At 44.9% G+C, this 20,755-nt stretch overlaps 1 protein-coding gene and 1 non-coding gene across 2 annotated transcripts in view; one reads left to right on the top strand and one right to left on the bottom strand.

Moving 5' to 3' along the window:
- The window catches only part of LOC122928255 (A disintegrin and metalloproteinase with thrombospondin motifs 2-like), a 670,803-nt gene extending 655,702 nt beyond the window's left edge, over window positions 1–15,101 (bottom strand). The window contains exon 1 of the mRNA XM_044280912.1: window positions 14,884–15,101. Coding sequence (XP_044136847.1) covers window positions 14,884–14,974 — 91 coding nt within the window. The 5' untranslated portion in view covers window positions 14,975–15,101. The remainder of the gene's footprint in view (window positions 1–14,883) is intronic.
- LOC122929801 lies at window positions 3,335–3,441 on the top strand. Its single transcript, XR_006388021.1, has one exon. It is a non-coding gene; the product is annotated as a U6 spliceosomal RNA (small nuclear RNA).
- Window positions 15,102–20,755: the final 5,654 nt, after the last annotated feature.

Below are 20,755 nucleotides of genomic sequence, written 5' to 3'. Positions count from 1 at the left end.
GTCAGATTTAATAAGTGGGATTTCTTGCCTTATAAATGGGGTTGGGACCATCAGTTGTGTAGTGGAGAAGTCAGGTGGCTACACAGCTGATAGTCCTACTGAATAGACTGTTAGAATTTGTATTATGGCAAGAAAAAAGCAGCTAAGTAAAGAAAAACGAGTGGCCATCATTACTTTAAGAAATGAAGGTCAGTCATTTCCGAAAAATTGGGAAAAATTTGAAAGTGTCCTCAAGTGCAGTCACAAAAACCATCAAGCGCTACAAAGAAACTGGCTCACATGCGAACCGCCCCAGGAAAGGAAGACCAAGAGTCACCTCGGCTGCGGAGAATAAATTCATCCGAGTCACCAGCCTCAGAAATTGCAGGTTAACAGCAGCTCAGATTAGAGACCAGGTCAATGCCACACAGAGTTCTAGCAGCAGACACATCTCTAGAACAACTGTTAAGAGGAGACTGTGTGAATCAGGCCTTCATGGTAGAATATCTGCTAGGAAACCACTGCTAAGGACAGGCAACAAGCAGAAGAGACTTGTTTGGGCTAAAGAACACAAGGAATGGACATTAGACCAGTGGAAATCTGTGCTTTGGTCTGATGAGTCCAAATTTGAGATCTTTGGTTCCAACCACCGTGTCTTTGTGCGACGCAGAAAAACGGATGGACTCTACATGCCTGGTTCCCACCGTGAAGCATGGAGGAGGAGGAGGAGGTGTGATGGTGTGGGGGTGCTTTGCTGGTGACACTGTTGGGAATTTATTCAAAATTGAAGGCATACTGAACCAGCATGGCTACCACAGCATCTTGCAGCGGCATGCTATTCCATCCGGTTTGCGCTTAGTTGGACCATCAGGGCTGTAAGAACGATCCCCAGACGCAGAGGGGAACGTGTACAAACTGGCACCTCTAGCCCATGTGAGTGCAGGAGCAATAAACATACCCTGCTGCTGGAGAAGAGATCGCCTCGGCTCTGATATGTACCGCGCATGCGCGATCGCATACCATCGCCAAGGCAGTGCTAGAAGAGCTGGAGAGGGGAGGGCACCAGAGGCTCAGACGTCTCGTTTACAGAGCCTGGCCACTCCCTCAAGCAGGGAGAAGCCTGTAAACGAGACGTTATCACCAGAGCTGGCTTGCTGACGTTGTGGGTCACATGACCCAGAATTGAACTGGCCAAACAGTGAAAGATAGCTTATGGAAGTGATTTGAAGAAACTTTCAATGGACTATAATAAGAGTAATTAGAATGAATTTATTTAAGTCGGATAACCCCTTTAAGTTTTTATAATAGCAATTTGCATATACTCCAGAGTGTTATGAAGAGTGATCAGATGAATTGCATAGTCCTTTTTTGCCATGAAAATTAACTTAATCCCCCCCAAAAACTTTCCACTGCATTTCATTGCTGTCATTAACCCCTTAGTGACCAAGCCTGTTTGGGCCTTTATGACCAAGCGTTTTTCTTCCTTTTTTCATGGTCTCGTTCCAAGAGCTATAACTTTATTTTTTTGTCTATATAGCTTTATGAGGGCTTGTTTTTTACGGGACAAGTTGTAGTTTTTAATGGCACCATTTTGGGGTACACATAACTTTCTGATTAACTTTTATTAACCCTTTCTGGGAGGGAGATGGGGAAAAATAGCAATATTGCCACTGCGTTTTTACATTATAAATTTTATGGTGTTCATTTTTCGGTACAAATAACATAATATCTTTATTCTCTGGGTCAGTACGATTACAGTGATACTAAATACTTATAATTTTTTTCAAGTTTTACTACTTTTTTTTTCCAATAAAATCCCTTTTATTAACCCAAAAAATGATTTTGCATTGCCACTTCACAAGACCCATAACTTATTATTTTTTTTTTTATATATATGGAGTTGTATTTTTCATTGGTATCATTTTGGAGTAAATGCCGCTTTTTGATCACTTGTTATGACGTTTTTTTTGGTGGAAACTAAGAATAAATTAGAAATTCTGTTTTTTTTGCTTGTTTTTTACGGCGTTCACCATAGGGGATAATTTATGTAATATTTATGTAGTCCGGGTCGTTACGGACGCAGCAATACCAAACAATTTTTTCATTGAGAAGCGTATTTTCAATGGAAAAAAAAGCATATATTTTTTTTATTTTATGGAATTTTTTTATTTAATAAATGTGTATTTTTTTTCTATTTTTTTTACTACTTAAAAGTCCTACAAGGGGACTATAAGATACAGCATTTTGATTGCTTTTAAAATGTAATGCATTAGCTCTATAATGCATTACATTTCAATAGCAATGCTATTCAAAGATTGACCAGCAGGCTGCGCCAGAGAGGCACAGCCTGCTGGAGAGAACTGAAGACAGGCTCGGGGCCCTGATCGGAAGCGAGGTAAGCTTCCCAACACATCAGCACCCCGCGATCTTATTTTCGGGGTGCTGATGGGAGACAGAGGGAGTCCGCTCCCCCTGTCACCACTTTACATGCAGCGGGCGCCATTGCGCCCGGCATGTAAAGGGTTAAACAGCCCGGATCGGGGGAGCCGTGCAGCGCTTAGACTGGGCCGCCGTAAAAACACGGCGGCCCAGCCTAAGGCCCCTTAGTGACCGCCGTAAAAACACGTATGGGTGGTCACTAAGGGGTTAAGTGAATGGGTCTGCGATCCGCATGCGGCTGCCCCACGGTCGGTGCCCGTGCATTGCGGACCGCAATTTGCCGTCCACAGCATGGGCACGGAGCCCTTACATTCGTGTGAAAGAGGCCTTGAAGTACAAGACAAAACTATATATACTCAAACTGTGGAGGAATTGCATTTTTTCCAATTCCACACAATTTTTTTTTCTGCTTCCAACTACATCCTATATAATATTAGATGGCGGCATTAGAAAGTACAACTTGTCCCGCAAAAAACAAGCCCCCATACGACTATTTGGGTGGAAAAATAAAAAAGGAATAGATCTGGGAAGGCAGGGAGCGAAAAACACAGAAAACGGAAAATCCCCACGTTAGGAAAGGGTTAAAGCAAACCATACTTTATGTTGGCCCAAAATGACACAGTGGCATCAAAGTTTAGCAGTAACTTTGACTGAAAGAAAGTACCTTGCCCCTCTGGGCACTTACTAAACATAGTTGTCACCTCACCTAGGTAATCTCAGGGAGATCAGGATTCACACAGCCACCAAGTCAAACAGCTTCCACTCTCACCCTGAAGGAGCAATTTAGCTGTGAATTTATCCACACACTAAGGCCTCATGCACACAACCGTTTTTCGGGTCCGCATCCGAGCCGCAGTTTTTGTGGCTCGGGTGCGGACCTATTCACTTCAATGGGGCCGCAAAAGATGCGGACAGCGTGCTCGCTTCGGCAGCACATATACTAAAATTGGAACGATACAGAGAAGATTAGCATAGCCCCTGCGCAAGGATGACACGCAAATTCGTGAAGCGTTCCATATTTTTTGTTTATGTCACATGGATTGTTGTATACTTTACTTATTGGAAATGTCTAAGCGCTGAAAAATTAAAAACAATAAAAATTTTCAATATAAAAAAAAAAAAAAAAAAGAAGATGCGGACAGCACCCCGTGTGCTGTCCGCATCCGTTGCTCTGTACCGAGGCCCCGCCAAAATAATATAGTATGTCCCATTTTTGTCTGTTTTGCGGACAAGAATAGGTATGTCTGCAAATTGCGGACCGCAAAAAACGGCATGTCGTGTGCATGTAGCCTAAGGGCTCGTTCACACGACCGTATGTCTTTTTCAGTGTTTTGTAGGCCATTTTTCCCGGACACATTTTTCAGTTTTTTCTTTCAGTAGTGTTTCCGGTTCCGTTCCGTTTTTCCGTATGGCATATACAGTATACAGTTATTACATAGAAAAAAATTGTGGTCGGCATAACATTTTCAATAGATTGTTCCGCAAAAACGAAACGGATGCGGAAGACATACGGAGTACATTCCATATATATGTTCCATATTTATTGCGGACCCATTGACTTGAATGGAGCCACAGAACGTGATCTGCAGGCAATAATAGGACATGTTCTATCTTTTAACGGAATGGAAAAACTGAAAAGGAATGCATACGGACCGTTGAAATGAATAGTTCCGTATACGGAATGCAAAAAATGGCCCCTTTAAGGAACGCAAAAAACGTTCGGGAACGAGCCCTAAAGCCTCATTCACTTGTCAGTGTTTGGCCTCATGCACACGGCCGTTGTTTTGGTCCGCATCCGAGCCGCAGTTTTGACTGCTCAAACGCAGACCCATTCACTTTAATGGAGCCGCAAAAGATGCTCCGTTCTGTGGTCCGAAAAAAAAAATATAATAACCTGTCCTATTGCGTTTTGCGGACAAGAATAGGCAGTTATATTTAAAGGCTGTCCGTGCCGTTCCACAAATTGCAGAACACACACAGATGCCATCCGTGTTTTGCGGATCCGCGATTTGCGGACTGCAAAAAACCCACAACGGTGCATGTAGTCTTTTGGTAAGTGATTTCCACCAGCGAATGTGAGCCAAGACCAGGATTGGAGCCTCCACAGACATAAGGTATAAGGGCTCATGCACACGAATGTATTATCCTTCCGTGTCCATTCCGGGGTTTTTTAGGACCGTATATGGAATTATTTATTTCAATGGGTCTGCAAAAAAAATAAAAAATACGGAAGTTACTCCGTGTGCATTCCGTATTTCCATTCTGCAAAAAATACATGTCCTATAACTGTCCGCATAACGGACAAAGATAGTACTGTTCCATTAGGGGCCAGCTGTTCCGTTCTGCAGAATACGGAATGCACACTGACGTGATCTGTATTTTTTGCGGACCATGTGTATGAGCCCTAAGGGAAAGATCTGCTCCTGTTCTGCGTTTAGCGCTGCACCTGGTTTTGGCTCACAATTACTGATGGAAATAACTGACCAAAACACTGACATGTGAATGAGGCATAATGGCCCGGATTTATTATACCTTCTGGCTAGGTCTACACAACGACATTTGTCGATAGGGCACAACTACACTGCACCAATGTCACGCAACCATTTTTTTAAAGGTAGTCTATGGTGTCGCACAGCAACATGCGACAGTCGCAGAAAAATCCATTTCGAATAGATTTTTTGCGGTCGCATGTTGCAGTGAGACACCATAGACTACCATTATAAAAAGATGATAATAATTTACCGGTAATTTGATTTTCCATTTAGCCTCCACAACGGCACTAAGCAGGAGGGTTACCCCGCCTCCCAGAGACAGGAAACAACGTGGAGAACCAACCTTTAGAAGCCTCCTCCCATGTTCCATCTCCATTAAGTATCCGAGCAACTCAAAAGATGATGCTGAACATAAGAGTTTATTAAAGAAAAAGAAACAGCACCATGCAAAACTAGTCAAGGTGCATCGAAAATTGTCATAAGAAAATCATAAGGGTGGAAAATACCAGTGCCGTTGTGGAGGTTAAATGGAAAATCAAATTACCGGTAAGTAATTATCATCTTTTCCATACTCCTCCCCAACGGCACTAAGCAGGAGAATTAACAGATAAGTCGTCAAGCCCCCTAGGGTGGGACCACCGCAGACAGAACCTTGTGTCCAAAGGAGAGGTCCCTGTTGGAGGCAATGTCCAGCCTATAGTGCTTGAAAAAGGTGTTTGGGCACAACCAGGTGGCCGCCTGACATATTTGACTCAGGGAGGTGGAAACATTTTCCGCCCAGGAGGTAGAGAGAGCCCTGGTAGAATGGGCCGTTAGCTGAGATGGAGGAGAAGAACCCTTTTCTTGGTATGCCTTGGAAATAACTGTTTTTATCCAATGGGAGAGGCCCTTATTTTTCCCTGCAAATTGGATCAGTAGGCGGCTAGACTTCCTAAAGTCCTTTGTGGCTTCTAGGTAGACCAGGACACATCTTCTAATGTCCAAGTTATGGAATTTGGCTTCCTTTTCAGTCTTGGCCTGTGGACAGAAGGTAGGCAAAAAGATCTGTTGGTCGCAGTGAAACTTAGAGAACACTTTAAGAAGAAAAGAGGGTTCATGTTTTAATATTATCCTGTCTAGCACTGTCAAGTATGGTGGGCAACAGGACAAGGCTTGGATTTTGCCTATTCTTCTAGCGGAGGTTATGGCAATTAAGAAGACTGTTTTCATGGAGAGCAGGCTAAGAGGTATTTCTGAGGGGGGTTCAAAAGGAGAGTCCACTAGAACAGAAAGGACCAGGTTAAGGTCCCACGGAGGAACCATGGTTCTGACTGTAGGTTTCAGCCTCCTGGCACCCTTAAAGAAACGCCTGATCAGAGGCACCTCAGCTAGCTTAGAGTCCAAAAAGGCACTAAGGGCTGCTATCTGAAGTACTAACTCTTACCCTGGGTTCACACCTGAGCGTTTTACAGCGCGTTCAAACGCGCTGTAAAACGCTTAAGACATGAAAACCAATGCTTCCCTATGGGAAGGGTTCACACCTGGGCGTTTTACAGCGCGTACGAACGCGCTGTAAAACGCCCGACGCTCAAACAAGTACTTGAGCTTCTTTGGGGCGTTTTGACGCGCGTTTGTGGCCATAGGACACTGCAGTCAATGACACAAACGCGCGTCAAACGCGCGTTTACTATTACAAAAAACGCGCATAAAAACGCGCGACAAAAACGCGCGTAAAACGCGCGTTTGAGGAACGCTTAGGTGTGAACCCAGGGTTAAACCGCTCTCAAGACCTTTCTGCAGAAATTCTAAGATTGTTTTAATTTCTGGTTTCTTTGAAGGATCCCAACAATGCTCTGAAAAATCGCAGAAAGGCTTTCCAGATCCTAAGGTAGATTACTGGTACGAGTGTATTACTGTTGTACAGCGGCGGCATGAAGCGCACAGCGTCATAGCAACCAGTGACGTCGTACGCTCCTGCTCGCAGCCGGAATCCAGGCCGTGTTACCACGGACTGCTCACGGCCGTGAAACACTGCCGTGTGCATTCGGCCTAAGGCTGTACAACAGAGTGTTGATTACCGCATCTAAAAGACCCCTAGCTCTTAGGAGGGAATGTTCAGTCTCCAGGCATCTGGATGATGAACGGGGCCCTGAAGAAGATCCGAGGAAGCATCCAGAAATCCCCTTTGGCTAGGCTCAACAAGAGGGGAAACAAAGTCATTCTTGGCCACAATGGGGCTACCAGGATTATGTCGCATCTGTCCTCCATTAATTTGTCTAGGGTTCTGCGGATTAGAGATATAGGGGGAAAGGCATATAGTAGGCCTGTTGGCCAAGGGATCGAGAATGCGTCCACCCCGTTTGGGTTGTCCCAAAAGGACAGTGAAAATAATTGATCTACTTGTCTGTTTCGATTTCGAGGCAAACAGATCTAGGGTTGGAGTGCCCCATTTTTCGCACCAAAGTTGGAAGACCCTCTTGATAAAGAACCATTCTCCTGACTTTAGGGGTTTTCTGCTCAGGTAATCTGCGAGCTGATTCTCTTTTTCTCTGAAATGGACTGCCGAAATCGAGTTTACCCAGACCTGTGCCCAGGAGAACAAAAAGGTAATATGTGTGGTTAAGATTTTTGCTTCTCGTGCCCCCCTGCTTGTTTACATAGGCCACTGCCATACTGTTGTCTGATAAAATCTTTAAGTCTTTTTGATATACAGCTGATGAAAAAGCTTTTAGGGCCAGGAAAATTGCTTCCCTCAAGTTTGAAGACATGGCAAGGTCCGACTGTTTCCAAACTCCCTGTACAACCAGGTCTCCGCAATGAGCTCCCCAACCTAAATTGCTTGCGTCGGTGGTAATTACAATTGGGTTCTGTGGTCTCCAATGGACTCCTTGAGCCAAGTGATCCTTCTTTAACAACCAGCTTAGGGTTGTTTTGATCCGAAACAGGAGTGACACTTTCCTGTCCAGCGAAAGGGAGCTTTTGTTCCAGGTTGATAAAAAAAAATTGTAGAGATCTGCTGTGAAACTATGCCCATTTGACGGAGGGAATGGTGGAAGTCATCAGCCCCAGGATAGCCATAATTTGTCTGGAGACTTTCGGTAACGACCAGAATGACAGGATTCTTAACCTCAGGTCCTGAATTTTTTTCCTCTGGAAGAAAAGATATCATTACCCGGTAATCCAGTAGAACTCCTAGAAATTCTTTCCTCTGGGTAGGAACGAGATCCGATTTTTCTAGGTTTAATATCTACCCCAGGGAATAAAGTGTGTTTTTGACTACCTATAAATCGCTGATAAGTTTCTCCGGAGAATGAGCAGCTATCAGGAAGTCGTCCAGATAGGGGATGAACAGGATCTGCTGCTGATGGACGTAAGCAGATACTTCCGCCATGACTTTTGTGAACACCCGAGGGGCGGATGAGATGCCGAATGGAAATACATGGAATTGAAGATGAACAAGACGGCTACCCAGATAAATCGCAAACCTAAAATACTTTTGATGATCTTTGTAGATGGGGACGTGATAGTAGGCGTCGGCCAGGTCGAGCGTCACCATATAGCAGTTTTGATACAATAGGTTGATAGTGGATTTTAATGTTTCCATTTTGAATTTTTAGTAGGAAACATGTCTGTTTAGGTCTCTTAGATTTATAATTGCACTGTAGGAGCCGTTCAGTTTTTTCACCAGAAAGACCGGTGAATAGAAGCCTTCCCCTTCCTGATCCGAGGGCACTGTTGTCACTGCCTGTTTTAAGAGCAAGGACTGAATCTGTACTTCTAGAAGGGATTGATCTTTTTTGCAAAGCTTCTTGTTTATGTAGAATCTTTTTGGTGGAGGGGAAGAAAACTATTTTGCACCCTGAGGAAATCATATCCAAGACCCATGGAGATTTTGCCATTTTTTCCCAGGCTGGGAGAAACTTTTGGAGTCTTCCTCCCACCGGGCTGCTGGCATCATTGTCCAGGTTGCTTGGAAGATTTGTCCGGGTTGAAGAGAAATCCTCTTCCTCTGCCTCTGGATGGTTGCCATATACCCGAACTTCCCCTCTTCCTGTGGTCTGGTCTACCTTTCTTTTGGGGACAAAGGGACCGGCGGTTATGGAAGAATCTAGCTTCTGATGGAAACCCTTTTTTCCTGTCTGAGGCTTTGTCCAGGATATCATCAAGGACGGAGCCAAAGAGCCTGTCTCCTTCACAGGGGATACTACATTGTTTGTTCTTAGAGGTGTTATCCCCTGACCATGACCACAGCCATATAGAACTCCTGGCTGAATTAGCCAAGGCGGACGATCTGGCTGATAGCTTTACCAGATTAGCAGAGGCGTCTGACAGAAAACTAGTGGCCTGTTTAAGGACTGGGAGGGAGGCTAGAATGTCTTCCGTAGGAGTACCCACAAGCAGATGCTCTTCTAACTGTGCAAGCCACATTGAGAGGGTGCTGGCAGTACAAGTAGCCGCAATGCTGGGCCATAACATAGCGGTGCAAGTGTCCCAGGATTTCTTAAGGCTTGACTCGCATTTTTTTTGTCCATGGGCTCTCTTAAGAGTCCCACATCTTCAAAGTGACATGAGGACTTTTTTGAAATCCTGGCGACTGGGGCATCAACTCGTGGGGTTTTATCCCAGTGAGCTGAGTCTGATTTGCTGAAAGGGTACTTGCATTTAAAAACCCTGGATACTCCTGATCTTTTTTCGAGGTCTTTCCATTCATTAGCAATTCATTTTTTTATATTTTCGTGTACTGGAAAAACTTTTTTTTTTTGTCTGCCAGACCCCTAAACATGTGATCTTGGAAGGATTGAGGTTCTTTAATTTGCTCAATATTCATGGCCGCTCTAATAGTCTTTAATAATGAGTCAGTATCTTCAACTGAACAGAGGGGCCTCCCAGAATTATTGTCAGATGAATCCGAAAAGATACTTCGCCTTCTTCCAAATCAAATTCAGATTCTAGAGGAGTCTCTCGAATGGATTTTGAAGTGGAGGGAGCCTGAGGGAGGGAGGCTATCCTGGTTTTGAAGGCTGAGGAAACTTCTTCTTTAATAATGGATCTTGAAATGTCCACTAGAGACGGCATTTCCTCTGACATTACTTCATCTCCACATTTTTGGCAGAATGTCTTTTTTGAGTGGCCCGCTAGTTGTTTTTTACAGATGGCACATTTCCTTTTAATAGAGAATTACCTGACCTTGGGTTATCCCTACGAATTAAAAGAAAAATATTCCTTTAGGCAGTATTCATAAAGGGAAAAAATTTCAGTGAAAGGAGCCTTTACCCAGAACAGAGCCCCCAGTGAACTTAAAAGGGCAGGTGTGAGTAGAGAGACGTTAAACAAAAATTACTCCTATCAGGGCCTTTGGAGGGTCTGAGGGCAGATCCGCAAGAAAGACATACTGGTCCGATCTGTAAATTGCACGCCGAGATAGGCATCCTTCTCTGCCTCTAGCTGGCGTTTAACTGTTACTTCCTGGTGAGATGTTGCACGTGTGAACCCATGTGACCGGATCTCGCGAGACTTCGGCCCGGAAGTTCTCGCTTTGCCAGCATCCTTCCACGCAGGCCGCAAATGGAGACTGCGTCGTCCGGGGTAGCCTGCAAACCGCAGGGCTTACACCTAGATGTCGGAAGGGACTCTGTCTTGCCCCGGGATCCGACTTCCTTCTGCAGCCCTCCTGACACCCGACCAGGGAGAAAAGAGGTATTAGGCTGTGCGATAACGGTAATGAGCAGGAGAGAACCCCGCTCCGTTCTCCATTTCATCCCAGAGGGACAGGAAACAACTGGAGATGGAACATGGGAGGAGGCTTTTAAAGATTGGTTCTCCACATTGTTTCCCGTCCCTGGGAGGCAGGGTAAGGCTACTTTCACACTAGCGTTCGGGCGGATCCGTTCTGAACGGATCCGCTCATAATAATGCAGACGGAGGCTCCGTTCAGAACGGATCCGTCTGCATTATTTTTAGCATAGAACAGCTAAGTGTGAAAATAGCCTCGTACGGATCCGTCCAGACTTTCAATGTAAAGTCAATGGGGGACGGATCCGCTTGAAGATTGAGCCACATTGTGGCATCTTCAAACGGATCCGTCCCCATTGACTTACATTGAAAGTCTGGACGGATCCGCACGGATCCGCACGGCCAGGCGGACACCCGAACGCTGCAAGCAGCGTTCAGCTGTCCGCCTGTCCGTGCGGAGGCGAGCGGAGCGGAGGCTGAACGCCGCCAGACTGATGCAGTCTGAGCGGATCCGCCTCCATTCAGACTGCATCAGGGCTGGACGGCTGCGTTCGGGTCCGCTCGTGAGCTCCTTCAAACGGAGCTCACGAGCGGACCAGCGAACGCTAGTGTGAAAGCAGCCTTACCCTCCTGCTTAGTGCCGTTGTGGAGGCGTATGGAAAATTGTCGCGCGACATTGATGCAACAAATGTCGTTGTGTAGACCTAGCCTCACTCCAGAATTCTGACATCAAAAAGTCGCAAAATAGGACTTTTGCAACTTTTTTGCACTCGCTTGCACAAAATTTAAGTGATTGTGCAAAAAATGTTGACCTTTTACACTCAAGCACTCCAGTTTTGTAACATGGGTAGAAAATGGGTGTGGTTAGCTACATTAATGAGTGTCACGCCATATTTATCATTGCAACTTTTTTTTTTTTAAACCCCAAATGAGTCGCAATCTCACTCCAGAAGGAGGGTGAAATAGGAGAAGAGGAGTAGCTTCTCTAGACAGAAGTGTTAGGTTTAAGGACAAGACAAATTTATCAAAAACCTGTGACATTTAAAGGGAGTCTTTCACCTAATCTGAGCGTTTTAGACCGCTCAGATCAGGTTATAGACTCTTTAATCCTTATTACGATCATACCTTTGTCTTATGTGTCCCTCGCCCAGATAATGAAAATAACACTTTTTAAACTTATGCAAATTACCTTCTAAAGGTGCCCAGGGGCGGCGTTACTGGGCGATGTACCCAGAAAAACACACCTCCAGCCGGCGGACGTCACGAGCGGCACCAGAGGACGGCGGGCTGGGAACTGGCCCGCACCTGCGCACTGCTCTGCCCATTATGGGCAGATGAACAGCTTTTCATATTGCGCATGCGCCGGCCAACTAAAGACAGCCGGCCGGCGCATGCGCAATATGAAAGGATGTTCCTCTGCCCATAATGGGCAGAGCAGTGCGCAGGTGCGGGCCAGTTCCCAGCCCGCCATCCTCTGGTGCCGCTCGTGACGTCCGCCGGCTGGAGGTGTGTTTTTCTGGGCACATCGCCCAGTAACGCCGCCCCTGGGCACCTTCAGAAGGTAATTTGCATAAGTTTAAAAAGTGTTATTTTCATTATCTGGGCGAGGGACACATAAGAGAAAGGTATGATCGTAATGAGGGCTAAAGAGTCTATAACCTGATTTGAGCGGTCTAAAACGCTCAGATTAGGTGAAAGACTCCCTTTAATAAATGTGGAATAAAGTACTCCAACACAGACATCAAATATTCTCCCCAATGAGTCCAGCATCTAAAGCTGGGATTAGTTCAGGCTAGGGGGAAAACCAGTACTGGAGTGGTGAGGGAATGGCAGGTGCCTCTACCAACCCACTCGCTGTTCCATAAAAATCCAGGACCATAAAATACTTTAAAGCAAACAACACTTTGCTGAAACCACACACCTTTACTGGATTTTTTTAGCTCACCCATCTGAGCATTCTGGGTGAGATACACACTCCCTCCAGTACTTTACCAAACATCAGTTTACAGTAGGTATTAGCATTGTCACCACAGGCAGAATTAGATTGACAAGTAACACCTATGTACAGATAACACAGGATCCTCCATTCACAATAGGTGATATCACAGCTTAAGGCCTCTTGCACACGACCATATGGTTTTGTAGTCCGTTTTAAACTGATCCGTTTTTTTGTTTCAGTAGTGTTTCCCTTTGTGATCCGTTTTTTGCGGATCGCAAACGGAAGCATACAATAATGTTTAAACAGTAAGTACATAACAAAACTGGGCTGGGCATAAAATTTTCAATAGATGGTTCCGCAAAAATGGAACAGATACAGAAGACATACGGATGCATTCCGTTTTATTTCGTGGAACCACTGACTTGAATGGAGCCATGGAACGTCATTTGTGGGCAATAATAGGACATGTTCTATCTTTGAACATAACGGAAATATGGAAACAAAATGTATACAGAGTACCTTCCGTTGTTTTTGCGGACCCATTGAAGTGAATGGTTCCTCATACAGACCGCAATAAAAACGGAACGGGGAAAAAAAAAGGTTTGTGTGCAAGAGGCCTAAGGCTAGGTCTACACGACGACATTTGTTGCGCGACATTTTGTTGCACCAATGTCGCACGACAATTTTTATAATGGTAGTCTATGGTGTCACACTGCAACATGTAACATGCTGCGACTGTTGCAGAAAATCTATTGGAGATGGATTTTTCTGCGACTATCGCGTCGCAGTCACAGCATGTTGCAGTGCGACACCATAGACTGCCATTATAAAAATTGTCGCGCGACATTGGTGCATCAAAATGTTGCGCGACAAATGTTGCAGTGTAGTTGCGACAAATGTCTAGACCTAGCCTAACAGTTCACTCCTGGCCTCTGCACAGGGCACAGAGTATGCCTAGAAAACTTTTCCATACAACTCAATGAGGTCCACTGCTACCCATTGTTAACATATTTTAGGCCTAGTGGCCAGTGTGGAAAAAAAAAAAAAAAAACGCAGCATTTTAGGCCTCATGCACATAACTTAAGTAACGGCTGTCACACGGCCATTTTTAGCACCAATTAAAGTTTATGGGGCTATTCACATAGCAGTTCTTTTAACGGCAAGTGAATAGCGTCCGTCCAAAAATAGGACATGTCCTACTTTTGTCCGTTTCCACGACCAGAGGGACCCCACTGAAATCAATGGGACAGTTTTTAACGCCGGATTGACAGGAGTGCACCTGTCTAACGGCAGTTACAAACAGGTACACTTTATCTATATGGCAATTTTTGGGGTTAAAAACAAACAAACTCATCCCTCATCCACTTGCTCGTGCTGCGGCAGTCTCTTCTCTCTTCATTGAGCAGGACCTGCCGAAGGACCTGCGATACGCATGGTGACGTAACCACGTGGGAGCGCTCAGTGACATCATCGCACATCCTTCAGCAGGTCCTGTTCTGTGAAGAGAGAAGAGACTGCTGCAGCGCAAGCAAGTGCATAAGGTGGGGGGAGAGGATTGTAGTTTTTTGTAAAATGTGCAAAAAAATAAAAAAATTTAACCATGGGAGAAATTATTCAAGCTGGAGACATTAAAAAAATCATTCCTACACTATGGGGGACATTATTTAAGATGGTGGCGTACATTAGGGTGCGGTAAAAAATAAATCATACACTGGGGGACATTATTTTACCAGGGGGGCTACATGGGGGACAGTAAAAAAAAAAATTTGAACAAATTTGAACAGTAGGGGGGACATTATTTTAGCTGGGGGCCTACCATCCTGTGGGTGTTCTCAGAAGGGTGGGTCTAGAAATAACTACCAATCAAAGGTGGGACCCGCACCTATCTGACATTGGTGGCATATCCTAGCAATGTGCCCCCAATGTCTGCGATGAGACAACCCCTGATGGCACGCTTACAGGTGATAGATGGCAATGTGAATGCAGACTACACAGCGCTTCTAGCCTGTTACCATAGAAATATGTAGATCTTCAGGGGAACTGCAGGCACAAAACCATTCCCATTTTCCATTCCTAGTGCTGCAGATGAAGAATGAGAGCCTCCCCATCACTGGAAGCACACACATCTCCACTTCCGAAGTCTCCACTCATTATATATCTAGATATACACCTAGCTGCTGGCACACAACTTGTCACAACTTGTGCCACCCGTGCAGACGCGTTACTGCATCGTGTGCACAGGGTCCAGAGAACTGCCCCCCAACAAGTTGTGACAAGACAAACTTCACCGCACCCTTCCCGATGTAACGAGGCGAGACTCACCTTGGTCTCTGGAAACGTACAGACCATTGGCCGGTACAGAGAGCGTCCAGCACAAGGCAATGCAGGTGAGAATCCCAATGACAGCCTCCATTGCAGCTGGACTGCAGCTTCTCCGGCTGAGCGCTGGAATCCAGTGCGCTCCAGGCTGCAGCCGTCCCTCACGGCACAGGCACCAGCGCTTTCTGCAGAACAACTCCAGCTGCACACCAGTTCATCGCAAGTTGACTTGTCCCCCTCCACCTGATTGGTGTATCTGACTGGGGTTCGATTGGCGGTTGTAAGGAGTCTCCCCATTGGCTGCTGTCATTTCCCCCTCTAAGTGGATGTGGCACTGACTTTTTTAGCGCTCAGCTATTGTCATCGTTTCGCTGCGTACAAGTTCTGAGCTGCTACATGGACGAGGCGATGGTGCCTGCTCATGGGAGGGGGTGCACATCGTGCAGATGTTCTCATACTCCTAGGGACAACTGCGCCCAAGTTCCAGCCAGTTCTAGGAGAGAGGAGGGAAATCTTTCCCTTGCCTCTCGCCTTCCACGGACAGCCATTTGGCCTATAATATAGAGATTGTCAGGGAATAAAAATGACTTAGAAAAGACTCATGCTGTCAAAGACATGTGGGAAAAAGAGATACCTCACCATCGCCCTTCTTGCCTCTTTGGCACACCTCCCAACTTTTTGGACGGTCAAAGGAGGACACTTATGGTTTATTATGTGAAAGGTGCACTTTCCTGCATATTTATATTCTTCAAATAGCTTTTTCTTTTACACAATAGCACAAAAATTATCTGAATATTAAGATTTCTAAAATCAAAAATGACATCAAATAAGGAAATAATATGCAAGGCTGGCTGTAATATATAGATAGGTTAGCCTAATTGGAGTCAGTAGATGATAATGACCTCCCAGAAAAAGGTGTCAAGACAGCATTGTATGTGGCAGACAATAGATGTCTAAGCCCCCCTCCTCTATTCAAGCTTAGCTCCATTTTTACGTAGATGGCCTCTTTCACACCTTGTTTGTACCAATCGGCCTCCTTATCCAAAACACGTACTTGACTGTCTTCAAAGGTGTGACCTGTTTCTTTTAGATGTAAGTACACGGCTGAATCTTGACCAGAGGTTTTGGCTCTTCTATGCTGGGCCATACGCTGATGTAGTTGTTTTGTTTCGCCGATATACAGTTCTGAGCCTTCCTCATTGCACTGGACTGCGTACACTGTTGTTTATCTTGTGTTTAGGCGCTGGGTCTTTTGGGTGAACCAGCTGCTTTGAACCCAGCAACATACTGAGGCAACAACTGGTTCACCCAAAAGACCCAACACCTAAACACAAGATGGACAACATTGTGTACACAGTCAAGTACGTGTTTTGGATAAGGAGGCCGATTGGGACAAACAAGGTGTGAAGGAGGCCATCTACGTAAAAATGGAGAAGCCAAGCTTGAATAAAGGCGGGGGGCTTAGACATCTATTGTCTGCCACATACAATGCTGTCTTGACACCCTTTTCTGGGAGGTCATTATCATCTACTGACTCCAATTAGGATAATGGAATCAACACCTTTGACCCCATGCTGAGTATAATGACCTCTGACCCCATGGTATAATTACCAGATGTTGATTCAGTTACATATTTATTCCCAGAGAATTCTTGTACAGTCACTCAGAATTGAGAAAGCTCATTGGAAGAACGAGTGAAACGTTTAAAAAAAATCTACAGTAAGTCCAGTTGTCTTGATTTATTCTTTACAGATATATCATGACCTGGATAAATGAGAACCTTCACAGACAGTCATGTTCATGGTTCACGTGGCCTAGAAGCAGCTCAGCCCCATTCAAGTAAAAAGGGCAAAGCTGCAATACCAAGCAAAGCCACTATACAATGTATGGCGCTGTGCTTGGTAAGCTGTGAGAAACAGCAGTGGTTACAGGAGGGCCGCTGCCTTCTCAAAAAGTTACTGATGACCTATCTCAAAAAACTCTTTTAAAATGGACCTGGAAAAAAAAAAATAGAAGATTGGGCAACTCAAGTAGGCAGGGCCAACACAAGCCACAAGTAGTCTGGGACAACAAAAACAGGCAGGGCCAGCAATACCATAGTGCAGCAGTCTATATCTCCAGATATTAATTTGTTTCCAAGGGTCGTAAAGAAAGAACTGAACCATTGAAGTGAGAAAAACTCTATTTGTAATCTTGCAGTAGCGATAGCAATTACTTTTATTTTTTGTTGCCTGAGCTGTGTGAGGGTTTTTTTTTTTGCGGGAAAAGCTATGGTTTTTATGGGCACCATTTTGGGGTATATTTGTCGTCTTACACAAGAACTTTTTTTTTGTTGCAGTTTTCTTAGAGCCATATTTTAAACATTTTTCTGGCTATGGTCTTCTGTGAGGGCTCGTTTTTTGCAAGATGAGGTGACGTTTTTATTTTGGGGTATATATATTAGTGTTGGTCAAGCACCAAAGATATCGGGTGCTCGAGTAGAACACCTCAGGATGCTCGGGTGCTCTACCGAGCACAATGGAAGTCAATGGGAGAACTTTTTAAAGTTAGTGCTAAAGATATGGGTTCATCTATGGGGAGTAAACTAGACACAGCAGCTGCATATACCACAGTCCAGCACAATATACTGCCCCAGAAGCTGTCCCTTTGTAGTGGCCATCAATACATGCCATATTCTGTCCTCAAGCTGTCTCTGATTAGAATATGGAGCAGGGGGCACATGAGGAGACTTGTGGGCCACAGTTGAATTCAGGAGGGCATGTGCAATCGCTGTACGGGTGCATGAGTACCTGATTCTCAAAGCTTTGATTAAAGGGGTATTCTCATGACTCTATTTCATACTTACCTGCTTCCGGCGTGCTGTCCACTTCCTGGTTTCAGCACTCGGCAGGGGGCAAGCTCCATCTTGATTGAAGTCTTCTCCCGGCCGGGCCGCGCGCTGTACTGAACGTGCACGCCGAGGCCGCGCATGCGCCCTGGTGACTTCTTCCTGGCAAGTATACTATAGAGAAGAAAAGAAGTCGTCTGCGCACGCGCGGCCAACGCGATTCCTGAGAAGAGCGGTGGCCATAACCAGGGGAGACGGAAGACAACAGTCAGGTAAGTATATGTTTATTTACTTCTAAGGGGTGGGAATTTGTTAATTATATATATTTAGAAAAATGATAGCAGAAGAAAAAAGCACCGCGGCACTCACCACTGGTCACAAAGTTGCTGTTTGCAGTTTTATTTTTCAGATACACATCGTGGACGCAGACAGGACACAGGTGAATGTACAGGCTACAGCTGTTTCGCGCTGTGTTGCGCTTTGTCAAGCCTCCTGTGACATGAAGGAGGAGAGGGCTAGAAATACCCCCATCTCATGCATGTCACTGGTTACAATTAAGTGGTATAAAAAACATATGTGTGCTAAAACCAATCAAATGAAAACAGCTAAGTCATTCTTGTCATTTAACCCTACAGGGCCCATGGCCTGTGTTTTGATTATCCATGCAGCTTCTCTCTGCAGGAGAATGCGTTTTCTGTCCCCCCCTCTCATGGGGGTGTGAACCACTTCTATACCTGCACATTTCAAAATTTCACTGTTCCCTGCATGTTCATTATGTATATGCTCAATTAATCTAGTTGCTCCATTTCTGGTGATAATAGATTTTTTGTGTTCCCTGAAACGTACATATAGGCACCTGTGTGTCTTTCCAATGTAAAATCTCCCGCATGGGCACAAAATTGCATATACAACATATTGGGTCTTGCAGTGTATAAATTGTTTGACTGCATGTCCTACATGTCCCAGCTGCAGATACTTCTGCTTGTATACATGTGCGCACATAGAGCAGTGTCCACATGCGAAGTTTCCTCTGGGAGCACTCCTGCCCAGCCAGTTATCAACTGGACGGGGGAGGTTGCTCCTGACAACAGCGTCTCCTATAGTTTTACTTCTGCGAAAACTGACAATGGGAGGATTGTCTACCATGGCTGCCCTCTGCAGCATCTGCCAATTGTTCAAGATCACTGTTTTGATAGTGGAAGCCATTGGTGAAAAGTCGAATGTGAACACCGCTCTGCGCTCGCCATCATTATTTTGTTGTCTCCTCTTTTTCGTGTGGATGTCCCTACCCAGAACCTCTCTCTTGTGCAAGCAGTTTAAATATGCGTTATCTATTAACCCTTCCTATTTGGAAGATACCACAGATTTTTTGGAGGCTCTGAAGGATGTACAATGGCAGGACGGCTTTTATTTAGCCGCGGTAGATGTGGAGAGTTTATACACCAGGATTCCACAGGAACTGGGGATAGAGACGATTAGGGAAATTCTGCGCAGTATTAGCAAAAGTGACAAATATGTTGATTTCGTCACAGAATCCCTCTCATTCATATTGACACATAATGCCTTTACTTTCAATCAGAAATGGTTCAAACAATTGTCTGGCACAGCAATGGGGACACCTGTCTCATGCACCCTGGCTAATTTATTTTTAGCTATTTTTGAAGAGAGGTATATCTACACTGTCCAGAATCCATTCATTCGATATATCAAGGTTTTCCTTAGATATATCGATGATATATTCATTGTCTGGACGGGTGATCTACATACGTTTAGTGCATTCGTGGAATATTTGAATCAAGCTAACAATATGAACATGCGGTTCACCAGCACAATCAGTGCGGAGGAACTGGACTTTCTTGATGTCAAAGTGAGGGTTAAAGATGGTCAGCTAAACCCCACTATTTACAGAAAAAGTACATCCACGAATGTACTATAACATTATAAAAGTTACCACCCACCCCACATAAAAACCGCCATTCCTTACGGCCAATTCATGCGTCTTGCTAGAATTGTGAAAGATGACACTGAGTTTAAAGAGCAATGTGGAGACATGAAGAGACGATTTTTACAGAGGGGTTACCCGGAGAAGATAATAGATAACGCATATTTAAGTGCTTGCACAAGAGAGAGGTTCTGGGTAGGGACATCCACACGAAAAAGAGGAGACAACAAAATAATGATGGCGAGCGCAGAGCGGTGTTCACATTCGACTTTTCACCAATGGCTTCCACTATCAAAACAGTGATCTTGAACAATTGGCAGATGCTGCAGAGGGATCCCTCCCTGGCAGCCATGGTAGACAATCCTCCCATTGTCAGTTTTCGCAGAAGTAAAACTATAGGAGACGCTGTTGTCAGGAGAAACCTCCCCCGTCCAGGTGATAACTGGCTGGGCAGGAGTGCTCCCAGAGGAAACTTCGCATGTGGACACTGCTCTATGTGCGCACATGTATACAAGCAGAAGTATCTGCAGCTGGGACATGTAGGACATGTAGTTAAACAATTTATACACTGCAAGACCTAATATGTTGTGTATGCGATTTTGTGCCCATGCGGGAGATTTTACATTGGAAAGACACACAGGTGCCTATATGTACGTTTCAGGGAACACAAAAAATCTATTATCACCAGAAATGGAGCAACTAGATTAATTGAGCATATACATAATGAACATGCAGGGAACAGTGAAATTTTGAAATGTGCAGGTATAGAAGTGGTTCACACCCCCATGAGAGGGGGGGACAGAAAACGCATTCTCCTGCAGAGAGAAGCTGCATGGATAATCAAAACACAAGGCCATGGGCCCTGTAGGGTTAAATGACAAGAATGACTTAGCTGTTTTCATTTGATTGGTTTTAGCACACATATGTTTTTTATACCACTTAATTGTAACCAGTGACATGCATGAGATGGGGGTATTTCTAGCCCTCTCCTCCTTCATGTCACAGGAGGCTTGACAAAGCGCAACACAGCGTGAAACAGCTGTAGCCTGTTCATTCACCTGTGTCCTGTCTGCGTCCACGATGTGTATCTGAAAAATAAAACTGCA

The sequence above is a fragment of the Bufo gargarizans genome, chromosome 2 (assembly GCF_014858855.1).
Source record: "Bufo gargarizans isolate SCDJY-AF-19 chromosome 2, ASM1485885v1, whole genome shotgun sequence".
Taxonomy (NCBI): Eukaryota; Metazoa; Chordata; class Amphibia; order Anura; family Bufonidae; genus Bufo; species Bufo gargarizans.
Note: the sequence above shows the minus strand (reverse complement) of the source record. Positions and strands in the feature narration are given on the sequence as shown.